Source organism: Pan paniscus, chromosome 2 (assembly GCF_029289425.2).
Source record: "Pan paniscus chromosome 2, NHGRI_mPanPan1-v2.0_pri, whole genome shotgun sequence".
Lineage (NCBI taxonomy): Eukaryota > Metazoa > Chordata > Mammalia > Primates > Hominidae > Pan > Pan paniscus.
Window position 1 is genome coordinate 75,550,997 of NC_085926.1, and position 25,989 is coordinate 75,576,985.

At 48.9% G+C, this 25,989-nt stretch overlaps 1 protein-coding gene and 2 pseudogenes across 1 annotated transcript; all 3 read right to left on the reverse strand.

Annotated features, from left to right (window-relative positions):
• Positions 1-722: 722 nt before the first annotated feature.
• On the reverse strand, positions 723-2,794 carry LOC100995469 (olfactory receptor 7E24-like; annotated as a pseudogene).
• Positions 2,795-20,764: 17,970 nt separating this feature from the next.
• Positions 20,765-24,529, reverse strand: LOC134729924 (protein unc-93 homolog B1-like). Its single transcript, XM_063602695.1, has 3 exons — positions 24,521-24,529; positions 23,946-24,219; positions 20,765-22,132 (listed from the first exon to the last, which is right to left on the reverse strand). The coding sequence occupies exons 1-3, from the start codon at positions 24,527-24,529 to the stop codon at positions 21,933-21,935; spliced, it is 483 nt and encodes a 160-aa protein (XP_063458765.1). The 3' UTR covers positions 20,765-21,932.
• An 81-nt stretch (positions 24,530-24,610) lies between these two features.
• On the reverse strand, positions 24,611-25,615 carry LOC117979694 (large ribosomal subunit protein uL23-like; annotated as a pseudogene).
• Positions 25,616-25,989: the final 374 nt, after the last annotated feature.

Genomic DNA, 25,989 nt, shown 5'->3' on the forward strand with positions numbered 1-25,989 from the left:
TATAAATCTATAACTTCAACAAATGTAAAGTGTAAATGCTAAGTGGTGGCTGGGCGTGGTCGCTCATGCCTGTAATCCCAGCACTTTGGGAGGCGGAAGCGGATGGATCACCTGAGGTCGGGAGTTCTAGACCAGCCTGACAAAAATGGAGAAACACTGTCTCTACTAACAACACACACACAAAAAAAAATTAGCCGGGCATGGTAGCGCATGCCTGTAATCCCAACTACTTGGAAGGCTGAGACAGGAGAATTGCTTGAATACGGGAGACAGAGGTTGCAGTGAGCCGAGACCATGCCATGGAACTCCAGCCTGGGCAACAAGAGTGAAACTCTGACTCAAAAAAAAAAAAAAAAAAAAGGAAAAGAAAGAAATAGAAAATGCAAAATGGTAAGAAACAACAGCATAATAAACATTTGTATGGTGTTGATGGGCAATGCATTTGAAGATACTATTTGAAGAAATCATATTGCAATTAATTTCTGTTCTTAATCATTGGAGCTTGATGCCTCTAAAAACTTCATCATTGGAACCACCTCTGGTGCTTTAAAAGCAAAAAAAAAAAAAAAATCCACATACTCACACAGGTGCAAGGAAATCAGAATCTCAGGTATTGAGACCCAGGCCTCATCATTTGTAAGCTCCCCAGGTGATTTGATTCAAAGCCAAGATTGAGGAAGGGCGACATGGATCTTTACACATAACCTGCCTAAATAGATTCTCTAGAAGCAGTTTATAAAGAAATTCCACATGAACTGTGGAAGAGGATATGAATTTGATGTACAGTATGTCCTCACTTAACATCTTTGAAAGTCTCTTGGAAACTTCACCTTGAAGCAAAATTATGTATAGTGAAACCACTTATTTTTCATGAAGAGTATAACTACACAACTTTGAACAACCAATGGTGTTGGAGGACCTCCTGTACATTGTTTCCATAAACTCAGTTTTCAGGGAATTCCAAAATGAAGGGAGGACTTCGTGTATATAAAAAGATGGTTGTGATTCCACCTGGATGACCGGGTTATTGCTCAGAAGCTAAAAGAGGCCGCCTAGGTATAGAGGATTCTGTCATGAAGTTTCTGCTAAACAAAGGATCCCAGAATCCTCACCCGTTGCAGTTAAAGGCATAACGAAGAAAGCAATATTGACAAAGGAAATGCGGAAAGGAATAAAAGCCATCAAGCCACAAAACTAATGTGACTAAGGGGCAGGATTTGCAGATGTAGGGATTTAATGTGGTTGCCCTTTCTCACCCACACAAGAAAAAGGAATGAACAGATCATGAGATTCGACTGTTCTGCTGCACAGCCTCTGCAGGACACTTTGTATATCCATCTTTCCTAGGCTGTAGATGAAAAGGTTCAGCATGGGGGTGACCACAGCATACATCACTGATGCCACCACACCATTCCTGGGGGGTGGTGACACAGCTGAAGTCAGGTACATGCCAATGCCTGTTCCATAAAATCAGCAAGCAACTGCCAGGTGAGAGCCACAGGTGGAGAAGCCTTTATACTTCCCATCTGATGATGACATCCTTAGAATGGAGGGGACAATTTTATAGTAAGACAAAAAGATCCCTGAAATGGGAAGAAAACCAAACATAGTACTATCGAAATATATGAATATGTTATTGATGACGCTGTCAGAACAAGCAAGGTTGAGAAGTTGAGAGGGGTCACAGACAAAATTAGTGATTTCCACATTCTTGGTGATGGTGAATAGTAACACAAACCAACTGTGCAGCTGGGAATCCAACGGGCTAAGGAAAAAGGACACCAAGACGAAGAAGACACAGAGGTGAGGATTCACAATGACTGGGTAGTGCAGAGGGCGACAGACGGCAGTCATAGGCCATCACAGTCAGGAGCATGTCTTCCATACATGCAAAAAGGACCAAGAAAGACATCCGTGTCTGGCAGCCCTCATAAGAGATGACTCTGCTATGCGACTGCATGTCCACAATCATCTTGGGAACCGTGGCCAAGGTGAAACCGATGTCAGCCCAGCACAGGTTGGAGAGGTAGAAGCACATGGGGCTGTGGAGGGGAGAGTCAGAGCTGACAGCCAGGATGCTGAGCAGGTTCCTCAGCACCGTGACCATATACATGGACAGGGACAGGGACAGCAAAGCGAGGATGGGCTGCAGTTCTGGATCCTCTGAGAGTCCCAGGAGGAGGAATTCTCAGACACCTGTGAGATTCCGTGGCTCTGTGTGACTTGGACACCTTGAGAAGTAAAGAGGATTGGAAAAATAAAAGATAAAAACCAGCCCTTAATGCTGGATGCAAGCAATTCACAAGGAACATTTTCACACTTGTGGACCATACACCGCCAGCAATGTTTCTCAGTTGTGACAATTCCAATAATATCAGAGTTATTACGTGATTTACTTTTTTGCTATACAAGTCTTTGTGTACATACTACTTTAGAGAAAATCCACTTAAGAATATTACAAGACCAAAAAGTCATATATAACAAATACGTGATCTCAGTAAAATACGGCCTACTCTTTTCAGAAAAAATACAATGCAATGAAAATGTCCTTCTCTCTTTAAGAAAAAGATCTCAGTCTAATTGAAAGAAATTAAGAAGCCATGAAATACACTCTATTTTATTCTGACACCATGCTACAAATTCCTTTGAGGTAGAATATGTAAAAGGACGACACAATAGCTAGGACCCCATTATCTAAAAACGAAATCGAACCTTATAGTTCTTAATCGGAAGACCTTTTCACATGCCTGTTACTTTTCATATTTATTATCATCCTTAGGTTTTCTGACATCATTTCTTCATAAAAGTACATGCACACTCAAATATGGGAGCTGTGTTTCCAAATGAATTGAATATATAACTCTTGGCCCAGCACCATGGCTCACAACCGTAATCCCAGTAATTTGGTCAGCCGAGGCTGATGGATCACCTGAGGTCAGGAGATCCAGACCAACGTGGTCAACGTGGTGAAACCCCATCTCCAGTGAAAACAAAAAAAATTAGCCGGCGTGGTGGTGGGTAACCCTAGCTACTTGGGAGGCTGAAGCAGGAGAATCCCTTAGAACCTGGAAGACAGAGATTGGGCACCCTGTGATAGGATTTTTCATGTCCTAGGGAGATACTGCTCCTGACAGCAGAGTGCATGTACACCCTGTGATATTATTTGTAATATCCTAGAAATATATTGCTCCTAATATCACAGTGGCTCCACACCCTGTCATATTAATTGTAATATCCTACAGAGATAGTACTCCTAATAATACAGTGGGTGTACACCCTGTGATATTATTCATAATATATTACAGAGATACTACTCCTGATATCACAGTGAGTGTACACCATGTTTGTACACCCTGTGATCTTATTTGTAACAACTTAGAAAAATATTACAGCTAATATCTAAGTGGGTGTACACCTTTCGATGTTATTTGTGATCTACTAGGTAGATATTACTCCTAATATCACAGTGAGTGTACACCATGTGCGTACAGACTGTGAAATTATTCGTAATACCCTAGGAAGATATTACTCCTAATATCACAGTAGGTGTACACCCTGTGATATTATTTGTAATCACCTAGGGAGATACGATTCCTAATATTACAGTGCTTGTACACTCTGCGATGTTATTTGTAATGTCCTATGAAGATATTACTCCTAATATCAAAGTGGATGTACACCATGTGTGTACACTCTGTGATATAATTTGTGATATCCCAGAGAGATATTTCTAATATCACAGTGGGTGTACACTCTGTGATATTATTTGTACTATCCTAGAGAGATATTGCTCACAGTATCACAGTGGGTGTACACCCTGTGATATTATTCATAATATCCTAGAGACATATTACCTCTAATATCACAGTTTCTGTACACCCTGTGGTATTATTCATCATATCCCAGGGAGATATTATCCCTAACATCACAGTGCGTGTACACCATGGGTGGACACCCTGTGATGTTATTGGTAATATGCTAGGGCGATATTACCCTTAATGTCACAGTGGGTGTACACCATGTGTGTATGCACTGAGATGTTCCTCGTAATATCCTAGGGAGAAATTACACCTTGTGTTACAGTGGGTGTACACCATGTGTTTCTATTCTGTGATGCTATTGGTAATATCTTAGAAAGTTATTAGTCCTAGTGCCACAGTGGGTGTATACCGTGTGTGTCCACTCTGTGATGTTATTCGTATTATCCTAGGGAGATAGTTCTCATAACATCACCGTGGGTGTACATCATGTATGTACTCCCTGTGGTCTTATTGGTTATGTCCTGGGTTGACAGTACTCCTAATATCACCGTGGGCGCACACCATGTGTGTACATTCTGTGATGGTATTCGTAATATCCTAGGGAGATATCACTCCTGATGTCATAGTGGGTGTACAGCCTTGTGATATTCTTGGTAGTATCCTTGGGATGTATTACCCCTGTTATCACAGTGGGTGTACATCCTGTGAAACTATTTGTAATATCCTAGGGAAATATCATTGTATACCCTGTGATATTGTTTGGGACATTTGAGGGAGCTATTTCTCTTAAAGTCAGAGTGGGTGTACACCCTGTAATATTCTTCCTAATATCACAGTGGGTGTACACCGTGATATTTTTTTCTAATATCCAGCGGGGGAGAGGATGATATTGCTTCCAATATCACAGAAGGTGTACACCCCCCTGTGATATTGTTCCTAATATCCAGGGAAGGAGAGGATGACATTACTAGCAATATCACTGGGGGTGTACCACCTCCCGCTGGGATATTGTTCTTAATATCCGGAGGTGGAGTGAATGATGTTACTCCCAATATCACAAGGAGTGTACACTACCCCTGTTTGTAAACAACCCCTGTGATATTGTTCCAAATGGCCTGTGAAAGAGTAAATATGACTCCCATTATCGCGGGGGGTGTTCAGCCCTGATGATATTGTTTTCTAACATCCAGGGAAGGAGAGTATGCTATTACTCCCAATATCGCAGGGGTTGTACACCCTTTTGTGTTTTTGTGCCCAATATCCAGGAAAATAGAGGATGATAGTACTCCCAATATTGAAGTAATTGTACAAAACCCCTGTAATACTCTTCCTAATATCCAGAAAGGAAAAGAATGATATTACTCCCAACAGCGTAGGAAACGTATACCAGCGCTGTGGTATCTTTCCCAGTATCCAGGTGGGGAGAGGATCATATTACTTCCAATGTCGCACGGTGTGTACACCCCCTCTGTGATCTCGTTGCTAACATCCAGGTTTGGGGAGGACGACATTACTCCCAATATCGCAGGGGGAGTACACCTCCCCGTGACCTTGTTAGTCATTTCCTGGGTAGAGAGGATGATATTACTCCCAATATCGCAGGAGGTGTACACACCCCTGTGAAAATCTTCCTATATTCAGAGGGAGAGAGGATGATATTACTCCCAGTACCGCAGGGGGTTTACACAGCCCTGTGATACTCTTCCTAATATCCACAGGGAGAGAGGATGATATGACTCCCAATATCACAAGGGTTGTACACAACCCTGTGATATTGTTCCTAATATCCAGAGCGAAAGAGGATGATATGACTCTCAATATCGCAGGGGGTGTACACCCCTCCTGTCCTATTGTTCTGAATACCCTGGGAGGGAGAGGATAAGTTTACGTTGAATATTGCAGGGAATGTACACCCTCCCCCTCTGATACTCTTCCTAATGTCCAGGGGAAGAGAGGAAAATTTTACTCCCAATATCGCAGAGGCAGTACACCCCACCTGTGATGTTGTTCCCAATATGCAATGGGGGAGAGGATGATACTACTCTCAATATCGCAGGGCTGTTCACATCCCCAGTGACATTTTTCCTAATATCTAGGGGAGAGACAATTATATGACAGCAAAGGTCGCGGGGTCTGTACATCCCTTCCTGATATTGTTCCTAATATCCAGGGGGGAAGAGGATGATATCAAGTATGAAAGGGGGTGTACACCCCCACCCCTACGATATTGTTCTTAATAATCGTGAATGGAGACGGTGATATTACTCCAAATATCGCAGGGGTTGTTCACAACCCCCTGTTATATTGTTTCTGATATCCAGAGGGGAAGAAAATCATATTACTTCCAGTATTGCAGGTGGTGTATACCCCACCTGAAATATTGCACTGAATATCCAAAGAGGGAGATGATGGTATTAATAGCAATATCAAAGTGTGTGTACACTCCCCTTGTGATATGGTTTTTAATATCCAGTGGGCTGGAGGATGATATTATTCCCAACATCCCATAGGGTGTACACTACCCCTGTGATATTGTCCCTAACTTCCAGAGGGCAGAGGATCATATCACTCCCAATATCTCAGAAGTTGTACATCCTCCATGATATTGTTCGTCATACCCAGGGAGGCGCAGGATGACATTCCATTGAATTTCGCAACAGGCGTATACGCACAGTGTGATATTGTTCCTAATATCCAAGAAGGGAGAGGATGATATTACTCCCAATAAAGCAGTGGGTGTACATCACCCCTGTGTTACTGTCTCTAATATCCGGGGGCGCTGGGGGCGTGGGGGAGAGGATAACATACCCTCCAATTTAGCAGGTTTTGATGCCCCTTGTGGTGTTGTTTTAAATATCCAGAGGTGAAGACAATAGTACTATTTTTAATAGTCCGATTCATCCGCTCCACCTTTCTAGAACTCTGAGGCCGGGAGGCGGCATGCAGTTTCCGCGTGATCCCCAATACCTTTGCCATCTTCTGTACCAAGGCAGACAAAAACGCATGCCCATTATCTGAGCCGATCCTTAAGGGCAGTCGAAATCTAGGAATCAGACCTCAAAGAAGCACAGGGGTTACTTCACTAGCTTTCTCAGTTCGTGTTGGATAAGCCTCCACCCACCCAGAGTAGGTACGCCCAAGAACTAGTAAATACTTGTTACCTCCACACTTTGGCATCTCTGTGAAGTCTACCTGGAGATCTTCAAAGGGGGCTTCTCCGTAAGCTCGTATGCCGGGCGGAACGGCTGGACCTTGCCTCGCATCATGCTGTCGGCAGGTAACACACGGCTGCCTCACCGTTTTGGCAAGGGCTGAGAAACGCAAGATGTAGAAATACCGGGCTAACAACTTTTCCAGTGACTCCTTACCTATATGGGTGGTTTCTTGCACAGCCAGTACAACTGCGGCTCCTGGCAGCTGTAGCACAGCTACTCTCCCATCTGGTAACCGAATCCATCCTTCCTCCATCACTTGTCCTTCCCTCTACCTGGAGAAAGTCCTTTTCTTCTTTAGAATAAGTATGTCCAAGATCAGGTGCTTGAGGGAACACTGATGTCCAGAAGGGGGCAGATGCTGCTTTTGGAGCCTCTGAGTCAGCGCGGGAATACCCCAAACCCAGCAAGGTGGAAGCTCGCTGGTGTCCTCTGCAATGCATAACTGCCACCTTGTGGGGTTTCCATACTGCTTCTAATCATTGCAAGATTACTTGTTGATATTTTCTGTCTTTTCCCCCAGAGTTCAATAGGCCTTTTTCTTTCTATCACGCTCCATGCACTTGAAGGGTTAAAAAGGCATACCGAGAATCAGTGTAAATGTTTACAGTCTCACCCTCACTGAGTTCTAAGGCCTGAATTAAAGCAATGAGTTCAGCTTTCTGGGCTGAAGTGGCCTGGGGCAACGATGTGGTTTCAACAAGTGTCCAGGGTTCCCACTGCATACCCTGCACCTCTCTCTCCTTGGGCGTTGAAGAAGCTGCTCCCATCCACATCTAGTTCCCAGTCTACTGATGCCCAAGGCTGGTCCCGGAGGTCAGGTCTGCTAGAGTCAATTGAGTCCAACACTTCTACACAATCAGGCTCGACAGGGCTCTCTGATACCAGGAGCAAGGTGGCGGGGTGTAGGGTGTTACAAACTTCAATGGTTATACGGGGATTTTCACAGAGCAAAGTTTGGTACTTGGTGAGTCTAGCATTCGTTAGCCAATGATGTCCTTTAGTATTCATTAAAGTCACCACAGCACGGGAGGCCTTTATGTTCAGGTTTTGCCCAAGAGTCAGCTTATTTACTTCTTGTACTAGCAGGGCAGTTGCTGCCAAGGCCCTCAAACACAAGGGCCATCCTTTAGAGACCCCGTCTAGTTGTTTAGAGAGGTAGGCCACCGGCCACTACCAGGGCCCCACAGTTTGGGTTCAAAGTCCGGCTGCCATCTTTTCTCTCTCTCTGACACATAGGATGTAAAAGGCTTTGTCAGATCGGGTAGCCCCAGGGCTGGGGCTGCCAGAAGTTTTTCCTTTAACTCATGAAAGACTTGCTGTTGTTGGGATCCCAATTCAAAAGGTTCCCTGTCCCCGCCCCCTTTGTGACCTCATACAAAGGCTTGGCTAATACTGCAAAGTTTGGGATCCACAGTCTACAAAACCCCACAGCTCCTAAGAATTCTCTCAACTGCCTTCTACTCAGGCTCCGCTAGATTGCAAATGACCTGCTTTCTTTCTGATCCCAGGCTCCGTTCCGACCCCTGTCGGATAGTAAATTGCAAGTAACGTACCTGCTGTTGGCAGATCTGAGCTTTCTTCTTGGACACCTTCGACCCACAGTCCTCCAGGTGCCGGTGTAGGGCATCTGTTCCCCTGGCACACCCGACTGCCGTGGGGTGTCCCAGCAGAAGGTCATCAACCTACTGAAGCAACACGCAGCCTAGGTCTCTGGTGGGAAACTTCTGGAGGTCTCGAGCCAACGCCTCCCCAAAGATGGTGGGGGAGTTCTTGAACCCTTGGGGAAGCCCGGTCCAAGTGTACTGAGTAGTGACACCTGACTCCGGATCTTCCCACTGAAAGGCAAACAACTTCTGCCTCTCAGGGGCTAATCTGATAGGAAAGAAAGCGTCTTTCAAGTCCAAGCAGGTGAACCAGCTCTCCTCAGCTGGCGGCAACCCCAACAATGCGGACGGGTTAGGTACTATTGGAAGTAAAGTCAGTGTAGCTTGATTAAGCAAGCGCAAATCCTGTCCCGGCCTGTAGTCCTTCGTCCATGGCTTGGGAACAGGCAGGAGGGGAGTGTTCCATGGAGACTGACAAGGAACAATAATTCCAAAAGTTCTTAGGTGCTTGAGAGGGACCTGGATACCTTGAAGAGCTTCTCTGGGGACCGGGTCCTGTTTTTGCCTAAGCGGCTGGGCCCCAGTCTTAATTGGCCAATCCCGGAGGGTTGTCTTCTGCCTGTACTCTTGGCCACCACTCAGCCAGAGCTGGTCTTCTCTCTTGGCCCGGCTCTGTTAAGAAAAGTCTTCATTCCTCCTCTCGGGGGACCATAAGGGTCATAATGACTCCCGTTCCGGGTAACTTTAGCAGCAAAGAGCCGTGCACTGTCAAAGAGATAGTGGCTCTCAGCTTGCTGAGCAAGTCCCTTCCCAAAAAGGTCAAGGGACAGTCAGGCATGTACCAAAACTGATGAATGACTTTAAGGCCTCCTACAGTACAAGTCCAAGGCAAGCAGAAAGCTTGCTTTGCTGAAACCCCCGTGGCTCCGATGACGTCAATAGTCTTTTTGGATAAGGGGGCGACCGGGGCGGTTACTAGCCAATGTTCAGCACCGCTATCTATAAGAAAGTCAATGTCCCTACCCCCGACTGTCATTCTGACCAGAGGCTCTTTGGGGACGCTTGAGCCCGGTCTCCCTCAGTCCAAGAACCCTCCTGCCAGGTTGAGCAGGGCCCCTTCCTCCTTGTCCGGGGCCTCCTGCTCTGAGTCACCTTGTTTTCTTTTGAGCTCAGGGCATTTGTTCTTCCACTGTCCTATTTCTTTACCATGAGCACACTGGTTACGCTGCAAACTCTGACAGCCAAGCTGAGTTTCTTTCCCAGGGCCCCCCTTCCCTTGCCTCTTTCGGGGGGCCCCTCTGATTGCTGCAGCTAACAAACAGGTCAGTGTTTTGCCAGGCCTGACCTCCAATCTCTTTGCCATTTTCCTTCGGGCTTACTGCATCCCTGTTTACAAACACCTGCTTAGCTCTTTCTCATCAATGTGATGTATTCATCCCTGCAAGTCCAGCCTGCTTCTGCAGTTTTCTTCTAACATCTTCCGCGCTTTGACGGACTAAAGCCATGTGAATCATGCGCTGATTTTCAGGGTTATCGGGATCAAGGGGAGTATACATACCATAAGCCTCACACAGTCTCTGGTAGAATTGTGTGCTGGACTTTCTTCTTTTCCCTGAATGACCTCAGAGACCTTGTTAACGTTTGTGGCCTTCGGAGCTCCCCTCTTGAATCCTTCCAAGAGAGCTTCCCTGTCTTGGTTTAGCCTTTGCATATCCTCTCTTTCATGTGGGTCCACCTGGGAGTGGGTTCCTGGTAACTGGGTCCTTCCACGCTCTTGGGGGTTTCAATAATCAGCTGGTGCATGTTCCTCTAGCCACTTAGTTGCTGCGTGGAGCCCTCTCCGCCTTTCGCCTTTCATCTCTCTTAAAGAGGAACATGAGCAACCGGTGGCGATCAGCCCAGGTGGGGTTGTGGGTCTGGATAACAGTTTGGAGCAAATCAATTAGGGCTTGCGGCTTTTCTCTCTATGACGGGGTATTGTTTTCCCAGTTGAGAAGGTCGGCAGAGGTGAAGGGCTGGTACATAAAAACATGCCTCTCCACCACGTGACCATCCTCCTCTATCACAGCATACCGCTGCTCTCTCAGGGGCATTTGGATCCCCGTTTTGGGTCGTAAACGAGCTGCCGAGGGAGGGGTGGAATGGCGCAATGTGACTTACCACAATTAATAATCTCAATTATTAATTGATACTAATAATTATCAATATTAATGACTGATCATATAATTCTTAAAATCAATACCGATAATAATGAAAATTCCTATTAAAGTGTTATACTCACGATAACAATAAATGATTAATATTAATGATTAATGATGCCTGGTATTAAAGAGTGATATTGATCTTATTCATTAGAAAACTGTCATATTAGCTCCTAATAATTAATATTAATATTAATAATCTGAATACTATTAGCAATGATTTCTTATATTAATATTTATATTGGTAATACATATTCATGTAAATAATAAATGAGGAAGAATTAATATGAATATTATCTCTAATACCTCAGCGGATGTACCCCCACCTGTGATATTGTTCCTAATGTCCAGGGAGGGAGAGAGCATGATATGACGTTGAATATCGCAGTAGGTGTACACCCACCCGATGATATTGATCCGAATATCATCTCCAGGGGATGGCATATGACGTTACTCCCAAGATAGCAGTGGGTGTGCATCCACCCGGTGATATTCCTCCTAATATTCCCGGAAGAAGAGAATGCTATTACTCCCAATATCTCAGGAAGTGTACACCCCTTCTGTGACATTGTTCCTAATATCCGGAGGGGGAGAGGGTGATATTACTCGCAATATCGCAGGCTGTGTACACCCATCCTCTGATATTGTTACTAGCAGCCAGGAAGGGAGAGGACGATATGACTGCCCATACAGCAGGAGGTGTACACCCATCCTCGGATATTATTCCTAATATCCATGGAGAGGAGAAGCTGATATGACTCCCAAAATCGCAGGGGTCGTACATCCAGTCTGTGACATTGTTCTTAATATTCAAAGGTGGAGAGGTTGCCAAAACTCCCAATATCACAGAAAGTGTACAAACCCATGTACTATTGTTGCTATTATCCAGAAGAAGAGAAGATGATATCACCCCTCCATCGCAGGAGGTGTACACCCACTCTGTGATAGTTTTTCCAATGTGCAGGGCAGGGGAGGATAATATTCTTCTTAATAGCACAGGGTGTGTACAGCCCCACTGTGATATGGTCCTTAATATTCCAAGGCGGAGAGGATGATCTTACTCCCAATACCGCAGAAAGTGTACACAACCCCAGTGATATGGTTCCCATGATCCAAGAGAGAAGAGGATGATGTTACTTTCAATATCGCACGAGGTGAACACGCCCCCAGTGATATTGTTCCTAATTTCAACGTGGGAGTGATGATACTACACGGAATGCCCCTGGGGGTAAAAACACTCCTGTGATATTTTTCTTAATATCAAGGGGAAAGACGATGCTATTACTCCAAAGAGTGCAGAGAATGTGCATCCGTCTGTGACATAGTTGGTAATTTCCAGAGGCAGAGAAGATATTACTGACAATAAGGTGAACACGCTGTGTGACCACCGTGGATCGTCATATCCAGGGGGGGAGATGGGGGTGATATGACTCCCCGCATCGCGGGGGGCGCCCGACCCCCTGTGATGTGGGTCCTCATATCCTGGGGGGAGAGGGGGGGTGATATGACTCCCCGCATCGCGGTGGGCGCCCGCCCCACTGCGATGTGGATCGTCATATCCGGAGGGGAGGGGGGGGTAATATGACTTCCCGCATCGCGGGGGGCTCCCGCCCCCCTGTGACGTGAATCGTCATATCCAGAGGGGGGTGATATGACTCCCCGCATCGCGGGGGCCTCACCCCATTGCGATGGGGGTCCTAAGAACCAGGGAGAGATAGGGGCTGTCTCTTACTTCCCGTACCGCGGGGGGGGGGGGGCCTCACGGCCCTGCGATGGGGCTCCTAAGAGCCAGGGAGGGAGAGGGGCTGGCTCTTACTCCCCGTATCGCAGGAGGTGTGTACAACCCCTGCGATATTGGGAGTAATATCATCCTCTCCCCCTGAATATAAGAAACAATATCACAGGAGCATGTACACCCCCTGCGATATTGGAAGTAACATCATTTTCTCCCGCTAGGGATATTCGGAACAATATCACAGTGAGTGTGTACAGCCCCTGCGCCATTGCCGCTAGTATCTCCCTCTCCCTCCCAGGATAGAAGGAAGAATGTCACAAGGGGTTGTATACCCAGTGTGATATTGGCTGTAATATCTTCCTCTCCCCCGCTGCCCTTTAGGAGCAATGTCACACAAGGGGTGTATACCCCTGCTATATTGGGAGTGATATCATCCTCTCCGTCCCTGGATATTAGGAACAATATCCCTAGGGAGTGGACACCTCCTTCAATATTCAGACTAATATCATCCTCTCGCCGCCTGGATGTTAGGATCAATATCACAGGGGTGGTTTGCATCCCCAGCGAAATTGGAAGAAATATCATCCTCTTCACCTTTGGATGTTAGGGACAGTATCACGGGGGAGGTCTCCACTCCCTACGATATTGGGAGTCATATCATCCGCTCCCACCCAGGATATTAGGAACAAGATGACCGAAGGGATGTACACCCACTGCGCTATTTTCCATAATGTCATCCTCTACCCCCTGGCTATTAGGAGTAACATCATAGAGGGGTGTACACTTTCTGTGATATTGGGAGTCATATCCTCTCCCTTACGGATATCGGGAACAGTTTTATTAATTATTAATATTAATAAATAGAATAACAATTAATAGTAATCATCGATATTAATAACTACATTGGAGACAGTAAAACTTAATGCAGATTACAAATATTAATGATTATGATTAATAATTAATAACCATATCACTATTAATAATAAAATAATGATATCGTAATTTGTCTTACTTAAATCCATCATAAGTGATGTTGGTAATAAGACAATGATTAATATTAATATTAATAAATAATATTATTTAAAATGACATTAATAGTAAGAATTAATTTAATCATGCATAATCATATCTTTAAAATAATGATTAATGACTAATAATGTTATACTATTAATTAATATTACCATTGATAATCATTAATGAGAATGATGTTTAATAATTCATAATGTTATTACTCCTAATACCGCAGGGGGTGTACACCTACCTGTGATATTGTTCCTAATATCCAGGGATGGAGAGCATGATATTAGTTTTAATATAGCAGTAGGTGTACACTCACCCTGTGACACTGATCCTAATATCCAGCGGGTGGAGTATGACATGAATGCCAACATAGCAATGAATGTACAGCCACCCGGTGATATTGCTCCTAATATTCACGGAAGAAGCGTATGATATTACTCCCAATATCGCAGGGAGTGTACACCTCTTCTGTGATATTGTTCCTAATAACCCGAGGGGGAGAGGATGATCATAATTCCAGCATCGCAAGCTGTGTTCACCCACCCTGTGATATTGTTATTAATATGCTGAAAGGGAGGGGATGATATTACTCCCCATAATAGAGCAGGAGGTGTACACCCACCCTGTGATATTCTTCCTAATATTCAGAGGCCGAGAGGTTGCTATTACTCCCAATATCGCAGGCAGTGTACACTCCCTTGTGAGATGGTCCTTCATAATATTCCAAGGCGGAGGGGGTGATATGACTACTTGTATCGCAGAAAGTGTACACCCCCCAGGGATATTGTTCCCATGATCCTGGAGGGAAGAGGATGATATTACTTTAAATATCACAGAAGGTGGACACGCCTGCACTGATACTGTCTCTAATTGCCACGTGGGAGAGGAGGATATGACACCCAATATCACAGGGAGTAGAAACACCTGTGTGGTACTGTTCTTAATATTCAGGGAGGAAGAGGATGATATTAATCCCAATACAGACGGGTGTACACCCGTCTGTGAAATAGTTCATAATTTCCAGAGGGAAGATGATATTACTCACAATATGGTAAACAGGCTGTGAGTCCACCGCGGATCCTAAAAACCAGCGGGGGAGAGGGGCTGGCTCTTACTCCCCGCATCGCGGGGGGTGCCTCACCCCCCTGCGATGGGGGTCCTTAGAGCCGGCGGGGAGAGGGGCTGTTCCCTACGTTGGGGCACTGAGTTCCCTGTTTTCTTTCAAGCTGCCATCGGGGACCACTCTCGGCTTCCACAGGCCCCCTTGTAGGTGGCACCATGTCCACTTGCCCTACTCCAAGCCTGCAGAAGAGCACCTCTCCGCCATGTCCCTTTCTTTTAAAAGACTTGCCTGACTGGTTCAGGTCCACTTAGGTAGCGTCCCATGTGATTAGCTCAAAAGTACTGTAGCCCATCACATTCACTCACAGGAGGGTATTAGCGGAGTGTGGACACCAGGCAGTGAGAATCTCTCAGGCCAGTTTAGTATTAAGTTGGTCAGCCAGGATTGGTGGCTCACGCCTGTAATCCCAGCACTTTGGGAGTCCAAGGCAGGCAGATCACCTGAGGCCAGGAGTTCGAGACCAGCCTGGCCAACATGATGAAACCCAGTCTCTACTAAAAATACAAAAATTAGCCAGGTGTGATGGTAGGTGCCTGTAATCTCAGCTACTTGGAAGCCTGAGGCAGGAGAATCGCTTGAACCTGGGAGGTGGAGGTTGCAGTGAACCGAGATCGTGCCATTGCACTTCAGCCTGGGCGATACAGCAAGTCTCAAAAATAAATAAATGCGAAGGCTGCTGAGTGCAGTGACTCATGCTTATAATCCAGGCACTTTAGGAGGCCAAGGCAGGAAGACTGCTTAAGGCCAGGAGTTTCAGCCTAGCATGGACAACACAGTGTAACTCTATCTCTAAGTAAAATAAAATAAAATAAGTAAAATAACAATTCAGTTGGTTAAAAGAAACTCACTAGGTCCAGCCCACAATCAAGGGATGGAAATTACACAAAGTTGTGAAGAGTCAAGGGTGGGAGATCACTGGCAGCCCTTATAGAAGCTGCCTATCTCACATACCTGTTGGACAGCTTCTCTCTCCTAGCTGCGGATATTTGGAGCGGGTGTCGAATCCTGCTCTTTTTTATGTCTGTTGCCTTTTCTCGCGGTGATGTGTTTTCTGTGTGTTCTGTAATTTTGGATCGTAAGCTGAGCTTCAGAGGGGCTTTACGTGGGGAATCCTGGGTGGCCAGGTTTGAGGGAGCCACCTAGAGAGGTTTTCTCTTTGGCTTTTCCAGTGGCCCCAGGGTACCACTAAGCCAACGCAACTTTTTTTTTTTTTGAGACGGAGTTTCACTCTTGTTGCCCAGGCAGGAGTGCCGTGGCGCAATCTCAGCTCACTGCAACCTCTGCCTCCCAGGTTCAAGCTATTCTCCTGCCTCAGCCTCCCGAGCAGCTGGGATTACAGGCACACGATGCGTGGCTAGTTTTTTGTACTTTTAGTAGAGAGGGGGGGTTTCACCATGTTGGCCAGGCTGGTCTCGAACTCCTGACCTCAGGTGATTCACCTGCCTCAGCCTCCCGAAGTGCCGGGATTACAGGCATGAGCCACCACCCCTGCCCCAAAGCAACTTTTTAGTGCTAATTTCTCAACTCTGGCATTCCTAGACCACACAGGTGGCATGACTTCATTGTAGGAGTTCCACATTTATATAAGAGAGGCCTGAAAACACAATGATCTCATGGGAAACTTGTTCACCACCTAAAGCTCAAATTTTCTCACCTTTCTCTGTTCCCCTGGGTGGAAATTTTTCTGTCCTTTTCTCTAAAGGTGTTGCATTCTGTGGCCCCAACTTCATCATGCTTGACTGTAACACTGACCCCCTGCCTTGTAAGGGCTTCCAAGGCTCAACCCAGCCCTGCCCTCAGGCAGTTGCAGCACCAGCTCCTCTGTCCCCACCTTGGTTCTCACTTCCCTCTTCACTTCTGGCCTTAGGGGACTTAATTTATTTTCTGAAGAACTCAGCTATATATTTATTTTATTTTATTTTATTTATATATTTTTTGAGATGGAGTTTCACTCTTTTGCCCAGGCTGGAGTGCAATGGCATCATCTTTGCTTACTGCAACTTCTGCCTTCTGGGTTCCAGCGATTCTCCTGCTTCAGCCTCCTAAGTAGCTGAGATTACAAGCGCCTGCCACCACTCCTGGCTGATTTTTGTATTTTTAGTAGAGATGGGGTTTCACCATTGGACAGGCTGGTCTCGAACTCCTGGCCTCAGGTGATCCGCCCGCCTCAGCCTCCCAAAGTGCTGGAATTATAGGCGTGAGCCACCATGCCCGGCCTCAGCTCTATAGTTAAAAGGACATTTGTTTCTTACCCAGCATTTCTAGGTGTTTTGAAGAGGGAGATTTCTCAGGTTATCTAACCTGCTACTGAGAACTTAAAGATAGGAAAAATCTTGGACTGGAGATTCTTGGAATCACATAATTGAAAAATCCCAGCTGGGTGTGATGGCTCACGTCTGTAATCCCAGCACTTTGGGAGGCCAAGGCAGGTGGATCACCTGAGGTCAGGAGTTTGAGACCAGCTTGGCCAACATGGTGAAACTTCGTCTCTACTAAAAATACAAAAAAATTAGCCTGGCGAGGTGGTGGGCGCCTGTAATCCCCGCTACTCAGGAGGCTGAGGTAGGAGAATTGCTTGAACCCAGGAGATGGAGGTTGCAGTGAGCTGAGATCATGCCATTGCACTCCAGCTTGGGCAACTAGAGTGAAACTCCGTTGCAAAAAAAAAAAAAAAAAAAAAAAAAAAGAAAGAAAAAAGAAAAGAAAAAGAAAAATCCCCACAGTGCAGATCAACAAAATCACAGAGTTGCTTTGGGAGTGAGGGTGGTAATCAGACATGGAGGCCATGACACAACCTGCTCGTCCACTCAGGGGTCCAGAACCTCCACCCAGTCACCTTATCCGGGGGTGATGGAGACAGGGGAGGTGCCACCTACGCCAGTGTCATCCCTTACAATGAGCTCTTCTTCTGCTTGAAAAGAGCCAGCCTGCTGAGCTTGCTGCCAGGGCCCGTCGCACTGCCTGCGCTGTGTTTCCCGTCGCACTGCCTGTGCTGCGTTTCCCGTCGCACAGCCTGTGATGTGTGTTTCCCGTCGCACGGCCTGTGATATGTGTTTTCCATCATGTGTGCACGTGTGTTGTCGTGTAGTGTCTGTCACAGGTGTTACCCGTCACGTGTGTTTGCATGTTACATGTGTGTGGCCTATCAGGTGTACATATGTGTTGTCTGGCACATGTCAGCATCTGGGCATCCTCCGTGTGCCAGGAGCAGCCAGGTGGCCTGTGAGGCCTTCTCATGGGAAATGCCCAGATAGGAAGAGCACAGCCAGGAGCCAAGCCCCTGAGTGGCCACTCCCTGTGCCCGGATCACCTTCAAGCCTGCTCAACACAAGAGCCTCTGTTCCTTGGCACCATGGACATTAGAATTGACTCAGAACGGGGAAGAGCTGTAGGCCCACTAACCAGGCACCCGCTCCCCGTTCGCCCAGCATCCCAGGGGCCCACACCCTTCCAAATATCACCTTGCCCTCCATTCAGGGGTGAATCATCCGAGCGTCAGGTGGCCCAGCTCCGACTGGTTTTGCTGGAGCCTGCCTGGAGGATGTCGCCAGCCACCTCCAGAGAACACTCAGTCTACAGATGCCGAAGGGGAACTGGAAGCACACAGCGCTGGCCTTCACCCAGCTTACGGTGGCACCTCGGGACCGCTTCTGAGTCTGCTTGTCATTGAAGGTCAGCGTGAGGCAGGCAGCTTTCCCTCCCAGATTTAGAAAATGTCAAGTCTCCCGCCGCACCCTTTTGTGTTTTTTACAGGCCCTGGGGAGCTTGCAGCCGCCACACTAAGGGCTCCAACATGTTACCTCACACACTCAACAGAGAAGGAACCTGTGGCTCAGATGGGAGACTCCCTTTCCAAGGCCACAGAGTCTGGCCCCAGGGCCCACTAGAAGCTTCAAGAACCAAACTCACATGAGGGCAGAGAGGAGAGATGGGGCCAGTTTAGGGCTGGGAGAATCCATAGAGCGATGCTGAGGCAGGCATGGAGCCTGGAGGTACAGACGAGTGTCTCGCCAAAGTCAGAGGTAGAGAGGCTGTGGGGAGTGAGGAATGGTGTGGGCCAGCCCCGGGCCTGCTGGGGTGCAGCTGGGGGCTCCATGGCCCTCCCACGGCCCCCACTTGTCCTCACCCAACCGTTCAGAGCTCTTCATGGCGGGGGTGTCCCTCTCCTCTGGCCACAAGAGGAACGGGTGGAGGAAAGGCACCTTCAGGCCTTGTAGGGGGTCTGCCCCTCCACCAGCCTGTTTCTCGTGGGCATCGCAGCTGAGGCTGTAGCCGGGAAAGGGTAGTAACCGAGCGTACCTGGCCTCCAACCACCACTTCCAAGGCCCCTACTGGGCACAGGGTGACCCCACCGTGGCTCGGAAGTGGACCCTGTCCGACGCGGGGGTGGTCGCTGGAGGGCCGAGGATGCCTACACAGGCCCCTGGAGGGTGTGCCTCCGGAGTCTGTCGCGCCCTCGGGACCCATGGGGGACCAGCAACGCGGTCACACCCTCCTCTGTCTCTGCCAGCCTCTCCGCCGCTCCCTTCTCCTGGCTGGGGTTGGCAAAGGCAGGCAGCTATGGGGGGCGGGGCCTCAGGAGGGAGGACGGGTAGGTGGACGGGGCCTACGGACACCTCGCCCCGCCCCCAGTGGGGCTCCACACTCCCCACACCCCGCGGTCCCCCTAGGTCAGGGCCTCCCACCACGGCGCCCAGAGGCCGGGCCAGCCGGGCGTGCACCCCAGGGGCGCTCCGTCCCCCGCGGCCTGGGACTCCCCAGTCAGGGCAGTACAAAATCTCTTTATTGCTCATTTTCTGTAAAAAATCGTGGCTCTCGGCGGACCCTGGGGATAGGAGGTGCAAAGCGCGCTCACACGTGGCCCAGGTCCGCGGCCGAGAGCTGGGGGGATCTGGAGCGGGGCCGGTTAGCAAGAAGACCCTGACCCTGCTCTGGGGCTGGGGCGCGTGCTAGGGGCCCGCGGGGTTTCAGCTGTATTTTCGAACCCCTGTGCTTGGCCGAGGGGTTCCCAAGGCTCCACTCCGCCTTGGAGGGGGCTGCGGAAGCCCAGAGGTGACCCAGGCTCTGGGAGGGGCGTCCCCAACGTGGGGGAGGGGAGATAGGGGCCTTTGAAGACAGCGCGGGACTCGGAGGGGGTCCCCCCGACCTAAGACTGGTAAACTGAGGCCGGCGAGGAGGGAGGCTGAGTCCGGGGACCAGGCGGCCCCTCACTGCTCCTCCGGCCCGTCGCCCCCCTGCGCCTGTTCATACGGGCAGGGCTGGTGGCCGAGTCCAGCGGGCTCGGGGCCAGGCCTGGGCCCCGCGGGCGGCGCCTCCTCCTCCGCGCCATCCCCAAGATCGCCCTCTGCGTCGCTCTCGTCCGAGTTGTCCTCCTCCAAGTAGCGGTAACCACGCACCTTGTGCTGGGGCCGCGGGATGCAGGGCTGGCACGGGGCCACGCCCCGCCGCAGCTTCTGCTGCATCCGCAGATAGGAGACCGCGGTCGCCACCAGCGTCACCAGCAGCAACGCCAGCTTAGCCTGGGTGTAAGGAGAGGGATGCCAGGGACCCGCGGCCGCCTCGCCCCGCACCTTTCCCGCCTATGCCCCTCGCTGAGATAGGCCCTTCCCTCCTCCGGGAGCCTCCCGGGCCACGCGGCCCTCAACTTCTCCAGCCCCTCCACCCACGCTTCCTGGACCGCCTCCTGCAGGCTAGGCTCACATCCAGCACTGTCCCTTACAGTCGCCATGCCCCTGGCGACCTCAGTGTCCCACGCTGTAAGGAGACAATGCAAACCCATTTGCCTCATAGGGTGCATGTGCCAGTGTTGATAAAGTGCTGGCCACAGGCCCTGCCTTCCCAGGGCTCACCACACTGTGTCCCTGACACACCCGTGGGCTGTAGTGATGCTTTTCATGGGGTTTTGACTATAACCCGCAGTCAGGAATGATTTTACAACATAGCTCAGTACATACACACATATCTGTATGCATACTTCCGGCTATTTTCTTTTTTCGAGACAAGGTCGCTCCGTTTCCCCACCGCTCCCCCTCCCTCCCTCCCCCCACCCACTGCTGGAGCGCAGTGGCATGCTCACTTCAGCCTCAATCTTTGAGGCTCAAACCATCCTCCGACCTCAGTCTCCCAAGTAGCTGGAACTACAGGCATGCGCCACCACTCCCAGCTAATTTTTAAATTTTTTGTAGAGACAGGGTCTCCTATGTTGCCCAGGCTGGTCTTGAACTCCTGGCCTCAAGCAATCCTCCTGCGTCAGCCTCCCAAAGTGTTGGGATTACAGGCATGAGCCACCATGCCCAGCCCACTCACTGCTTTTCTTTTTTCTTTTTTCTTTTTTCTTTTTTTTTTGGGGGGGGGAGACAGAGTCTCGCTCTGTCCTCCAGGCTGAAGTGCAGTGGCGCAATCTTGGCTCACTGCAACCTCCATCTCTCAGGTTCAAGCCATTCTCGTGCCTCAGCCTCCAGAGTAGCTGGGATCACAGGGATGCGCCACCATGCCCAGCTAATTTTTGTGTTTTTAGTAGAGACAGGGTTTCACAGCCTGTTACCCAGGCTGGTCTCGAACTCCAGACCTCAGGTGATACCCCTACCTCAGCGTCTCAAAATGCTGGGATTACAGGCATGAGCCACTGCTCCCGGCCCACTCCCTGCTATTTTTAGTTCTATTTTTATTTTTATTTTTATTTGAGACGGAGTTTTGCTCTTGTTGCTTAGGCTGGATGGAGTGCCAAGGCCCCATCTCGGCTAACTGCAACCTCCGCCTCCCAGTTCAAGCGATTCTCCTGCATCAGCCTCCCGAGTAGCTGTGATTACAGGCGACTGCCACCACGCCCGGCTAATTTTTGTATTTTTAGTAGAGACGAGGTTTCACCATGTCGGTCAGGCTGGTCTCAAACTCCCTACCTCAGGCAATCCACTCGCCTCAGCCTCCCAAAGTGCTGGGATTACAGGCGTGAGCCACCGCGCCCGGCCATTAGTTCTATTTTTCCAAAATGTTTAGCAACTGGGACTTGCTAGACTGAGCCGCCATCTTTTGGGAGCAGAGCATGAGGAGCCTGCTCCCCTTCAGGCCATGAAGGGAGACAGGCCCATCATCTGGAGAACAGGGTACCAAACAGCCCACAGGATGGCTGTGATGCACCCGCAAATCCCCTCAGAGATGGGCAAACTGAGACTGGCTGGAGGTGGGCCAGTAAGTGGGTTGCTGAGTTGAGGGCCACCCAGTGGGCTGCAGGAATGGGGCTTGGCCCAGAGACTGGCTTGGGAAGGGGTGGCGTTTATGAAGCTGTGAAGCCAGGGCAGGGGCTAAGGAAGTACCTGTCATTGGGCATGGGGCCCCCAACCCTGCCCAGTCTCACCTTCATGTGCAGGCTCCAGCCCAGGTACACGATGAAGATGGCCACAGCCTGCCACCAGTGGTAGATGGTGAAGAGGAAGTCCTGTCTCTCCTTGTCTTCGTACAAGATTCCCAGGAGTGCTGCATGCAGGCAGTGAAGGGCAGGCAGGGGAGAGGTGTCACCTGGGGCCTGGGGCTGCCGAGCTTCCATCTATGAACTTTACTAAGCCCTGTATGGGTCCCAGCCCCGGACCAGAGAGTGCCTAGAAAGTGCTGTGAGCCGGTCCTGGCCTGCCCCCTGGTGGAAACCCTAGTCACCACACTGCTCACACGCTAAGCAGAAGTAGGAGCAGGTGCGTCGGGCTGTGTGGATGCAGGTGGTCCCGCTCCGCACCACATGCGTGGCCTCAAAAGAAGAAAGCTCTGTGCTTAGTCATGTCCTGTCCCCAACCCCAGGTGTGCAGTGCCAAGCTTGCAGGCACTGTTTCTCCTCTTCAGCCGGGACTAGAGAGATCAAACTGTTTGCACCTGCCAACTCTGCAAATCAAACCTGAAGCTAAGCATGGAGAGTGGGGCTTCCTTTCCAGTGAGTCCTCCCAGAGTGGGCAACAAGAGTAATGGATTGGGAGTCAGAAGATGCACACTCATTCTCAGGACTGTAATGTTGGCTCTGTGGGTGATTTGGGTACTTAACTCCCCAGAGCTGCTTTTCCCAATGGCGAGATGAGCTTATGCCTATTCTGTGCTGTGTTCTGAAGTTCTAAAGTGAGAAGGTGGGCATGGCACCTGCCAAATCATAGGGACTACTATTAACACCTTCACCAGGCACTCAGGACATGAACACTCCTGTCTTGGGGCCCTGCAGGGTGACTTTACCCCCACAGTGCTGCTATGAAGAGACAAGGATCCCCCGGGGTTGACCGGAGGAGATGGGATATGGAGCTGGGCAGAGGGCATGCCAGGACCAGACAGGGCACAACATGGGTCCAAGATACCCAGGTTGGACTCTGCCCAGAATTGGCTATCCTTGGGAAAAACAGCCAAGAGACTGTGGTGCAGTATGAGGCTCCAGCCCCTGCTACAGACAGAGACACCGAGCCAGCCTCTGCCCTGCCAGCAGCAGGCATGACCTCTGCCACTCCACACCCCCAAGGATGACGTTCAAAACTGTTCACGGCTTTGGCCCATCAGAACGGACACTGACATGGATGCCTCGCAGGACTGTGCCCATGTGTGCTAGCTGTGTGTCACTGCATGTGCCCATCTGTGGGCAGGGAGCATCCTGGAGCTGAACATGGGCCCACCCGCTGCCTTCTGCAAACAGGGCCCTGTTCCCCAGCAGCCCAGACCTGGGGCCTGGACTCTGGTACTGAGCAGAATGGGTTGGGGCTGCAGGCCTGCTCCTCTCTATACAAAGGCCCATGTCTGTATCTATGCCATGGATGTACAACAGGCTACTTGCTCCTACCACATGCTCCGTGAGGCAGAGACCAAAACACCTGCTCCAAGTGTCATGAAAACTATGCCAGGGTAAGCCCTGTCCCCTGGTATGAAAAGGGAGAATCCCTGATGTGTTTTTCAAACTGTCCCTAAGGGGTGTCCACAGAGCCCCACACCTGCCCCGTGTAGCCACGAGATTTCACACTGACACTCCAGTGTTGATGGGGCCCTGTGCCCGCCCTGGGGTATTAACGGAATGTCCATGGTGTGGAAACCCCATACCTGTCTCCAGGGTGTCCATGCCTTACCCATCTGTCCCCAATGTGTCCATGAGACTTCCCTTCCACTCCCAGAGTGTCCACAGGAAGCCTCACCTGCCTCTGCCGTATCCACAGGACCCTGTGTGACCATGGGACCCCATATCTGTCCCTGGGATGTCTATGTCTAGCCAACCACCCACAGATAGCCATAAAGCCCCCTGCCCCCCCCCCCCAGTGCACACAGCTATACTCACTGCTGAGTCCAGTCTTGTTCAGGGAGCTGCCCACACCCCAAAGGGCAGCTGCCACATAGAGGATCCAGCTGTGTTGCAGGACCCGAGGCACAGGGGCCCAGAAAAAGAGGATGAAGGTGAGCAGCAGGTGCACCCCTGCTCCAGCCACCAGGGGCACAGGGCGTGGCAGCCACAGGCCCAGCAGGCCCAGGAGTGAGGTGGCTGAGGCGCCCAGGCTGTAAGGCATGAGGAGGTAAGCCAGCCACTCCAGCCCCACCGAGCACACGCCATAGCCCTGCGGGGGGTCAAGGGGTGAGTGTTGAAGTCCGGAACAGCCCAGACCCCAGTCTCAGCCCTCCTCGCATCGCGGGGAGTGCCTCACCCCCCTGCTATGGGGGTCCTAAGAGCCAGGGGGGGAAGAGGGGTTGGCTCTTACTCCCTGCATCGCGGGGGGTGCCTCACCCCCCTGCGATGGGCGTCCTACGATCCAGGGGGGGAAGAGGGGCTGGCTCTTACTCCCCGCATCGTGGGGGGTGCCTCACCCCCCTGCGATGGGGGTCCTACGAGCCAGGGGGGGAAGAGGGGTTAGCTCTTACTCCCCGCATCGCGGGGGGGGGCCTCAAACCCCTGCTATGTGTGTCTCTTAATCCGATCAAGTAGATGCCTAAAATTAACCATGAGAATATTTATGCCTGATTCATGGCTGAAATTTCAGGATGAAAGCTATGAAATCTCTATTTGTGTTTGTATATCTGTTAATGTATGTTATGTATATGTGATATATTCTTAACTCCGGAGAACATTGCAAAATTCATTTATAAAGTCCTCTAAAAGTGCTCTATTCTAACTTGGCTTGGAAAAAAATAAGCATTTATAAATAAATATTCACCAAACTCCTAGAAATATAGGAACTGATCAAATGTTTTTTAAGTTAACAAGATTTGGAAAAAACTTAGTTAAATAAGATTAATATAATATTTTTGGTATAATAAAACAACTATATCTTCAAAGTTATCACTATTGAATATAAAACAAGCATAAATTCCCATTCTGCTTGAGTTCTAGTCAAATAAGCTAATATTACACTTACTAGAAACGTAAAATCTTAAAGCTTATAGATTTGATTCTAATTAAGTTGTCACTCTTATGAAAAACATTTTTTTATGGTGAAAAGATACACATATATTTAGAGCTAGCCAGCTGGACTCAGTTTAGATGATCCCAATTTTGTTGCAACATCCAAAGCATCATAATCAGGAGAGAGTCGAACATATGCCTTTTTCTTTTTATCATGACAAATCAGGGTGGTGACCTTGGCCACATCACTGTCATAGAGCTTCTTCACAGCCAGTTTGATCTGGTGCTTGCTGGCTTTAACATCCACAATGAACACAAGTGTGTAGTTTTCTTCTGTCTTCTTCACGGCTGACTCAGTGGTCAGCGGAAACTTGATGATAGCATAGTGGTCAAGCTTGTTTCTCCTGGGGGTGTTCTTCCGAGGATATCTGGGCTGCCTCTGGAGTCGCAATGTCTTGGGCCGCCTGAAGGTGGGTGACATGCGGATCTTCTTTTTGCATGTGGCTGTGGACACCTTTCAACACTGCCTTCTTGGCCTTTACAGCCTTCGCTTTGGCTTTGGCTTTAGGAGGAGCAGGAGCTTCCTTCGCTTTCGGTGCCATCTTGTGAAAAGCAAAAAAACATTATTTCAAATATAATTTGTTTACAGTAAATCTGCCTAAGAATAGTCTCCAAAGTACTTTTGGTAATTTTTAACCGTAAAGTTAAGCTAAGTAAAAGATTTGCATTAAATATCTAGACCATTTATAAATAAGATACAATACTAAAACATTAATTACTGAACATAAATAATTCAAGTTTATATACTTTTGGCTTCCTATTTTTACAGAGACTAAAGATATTTTGGCCCGTTAATAAACATGTGTTTTTCTGCCACACTGAGGAGTTGTATTATGAGGAAACACTTCCCTCTAGATGTTGGGAGATGGTATATTCATACATTTTCTAACCTACTATAGAATGCTAATATATTACAGTTTATAATTGT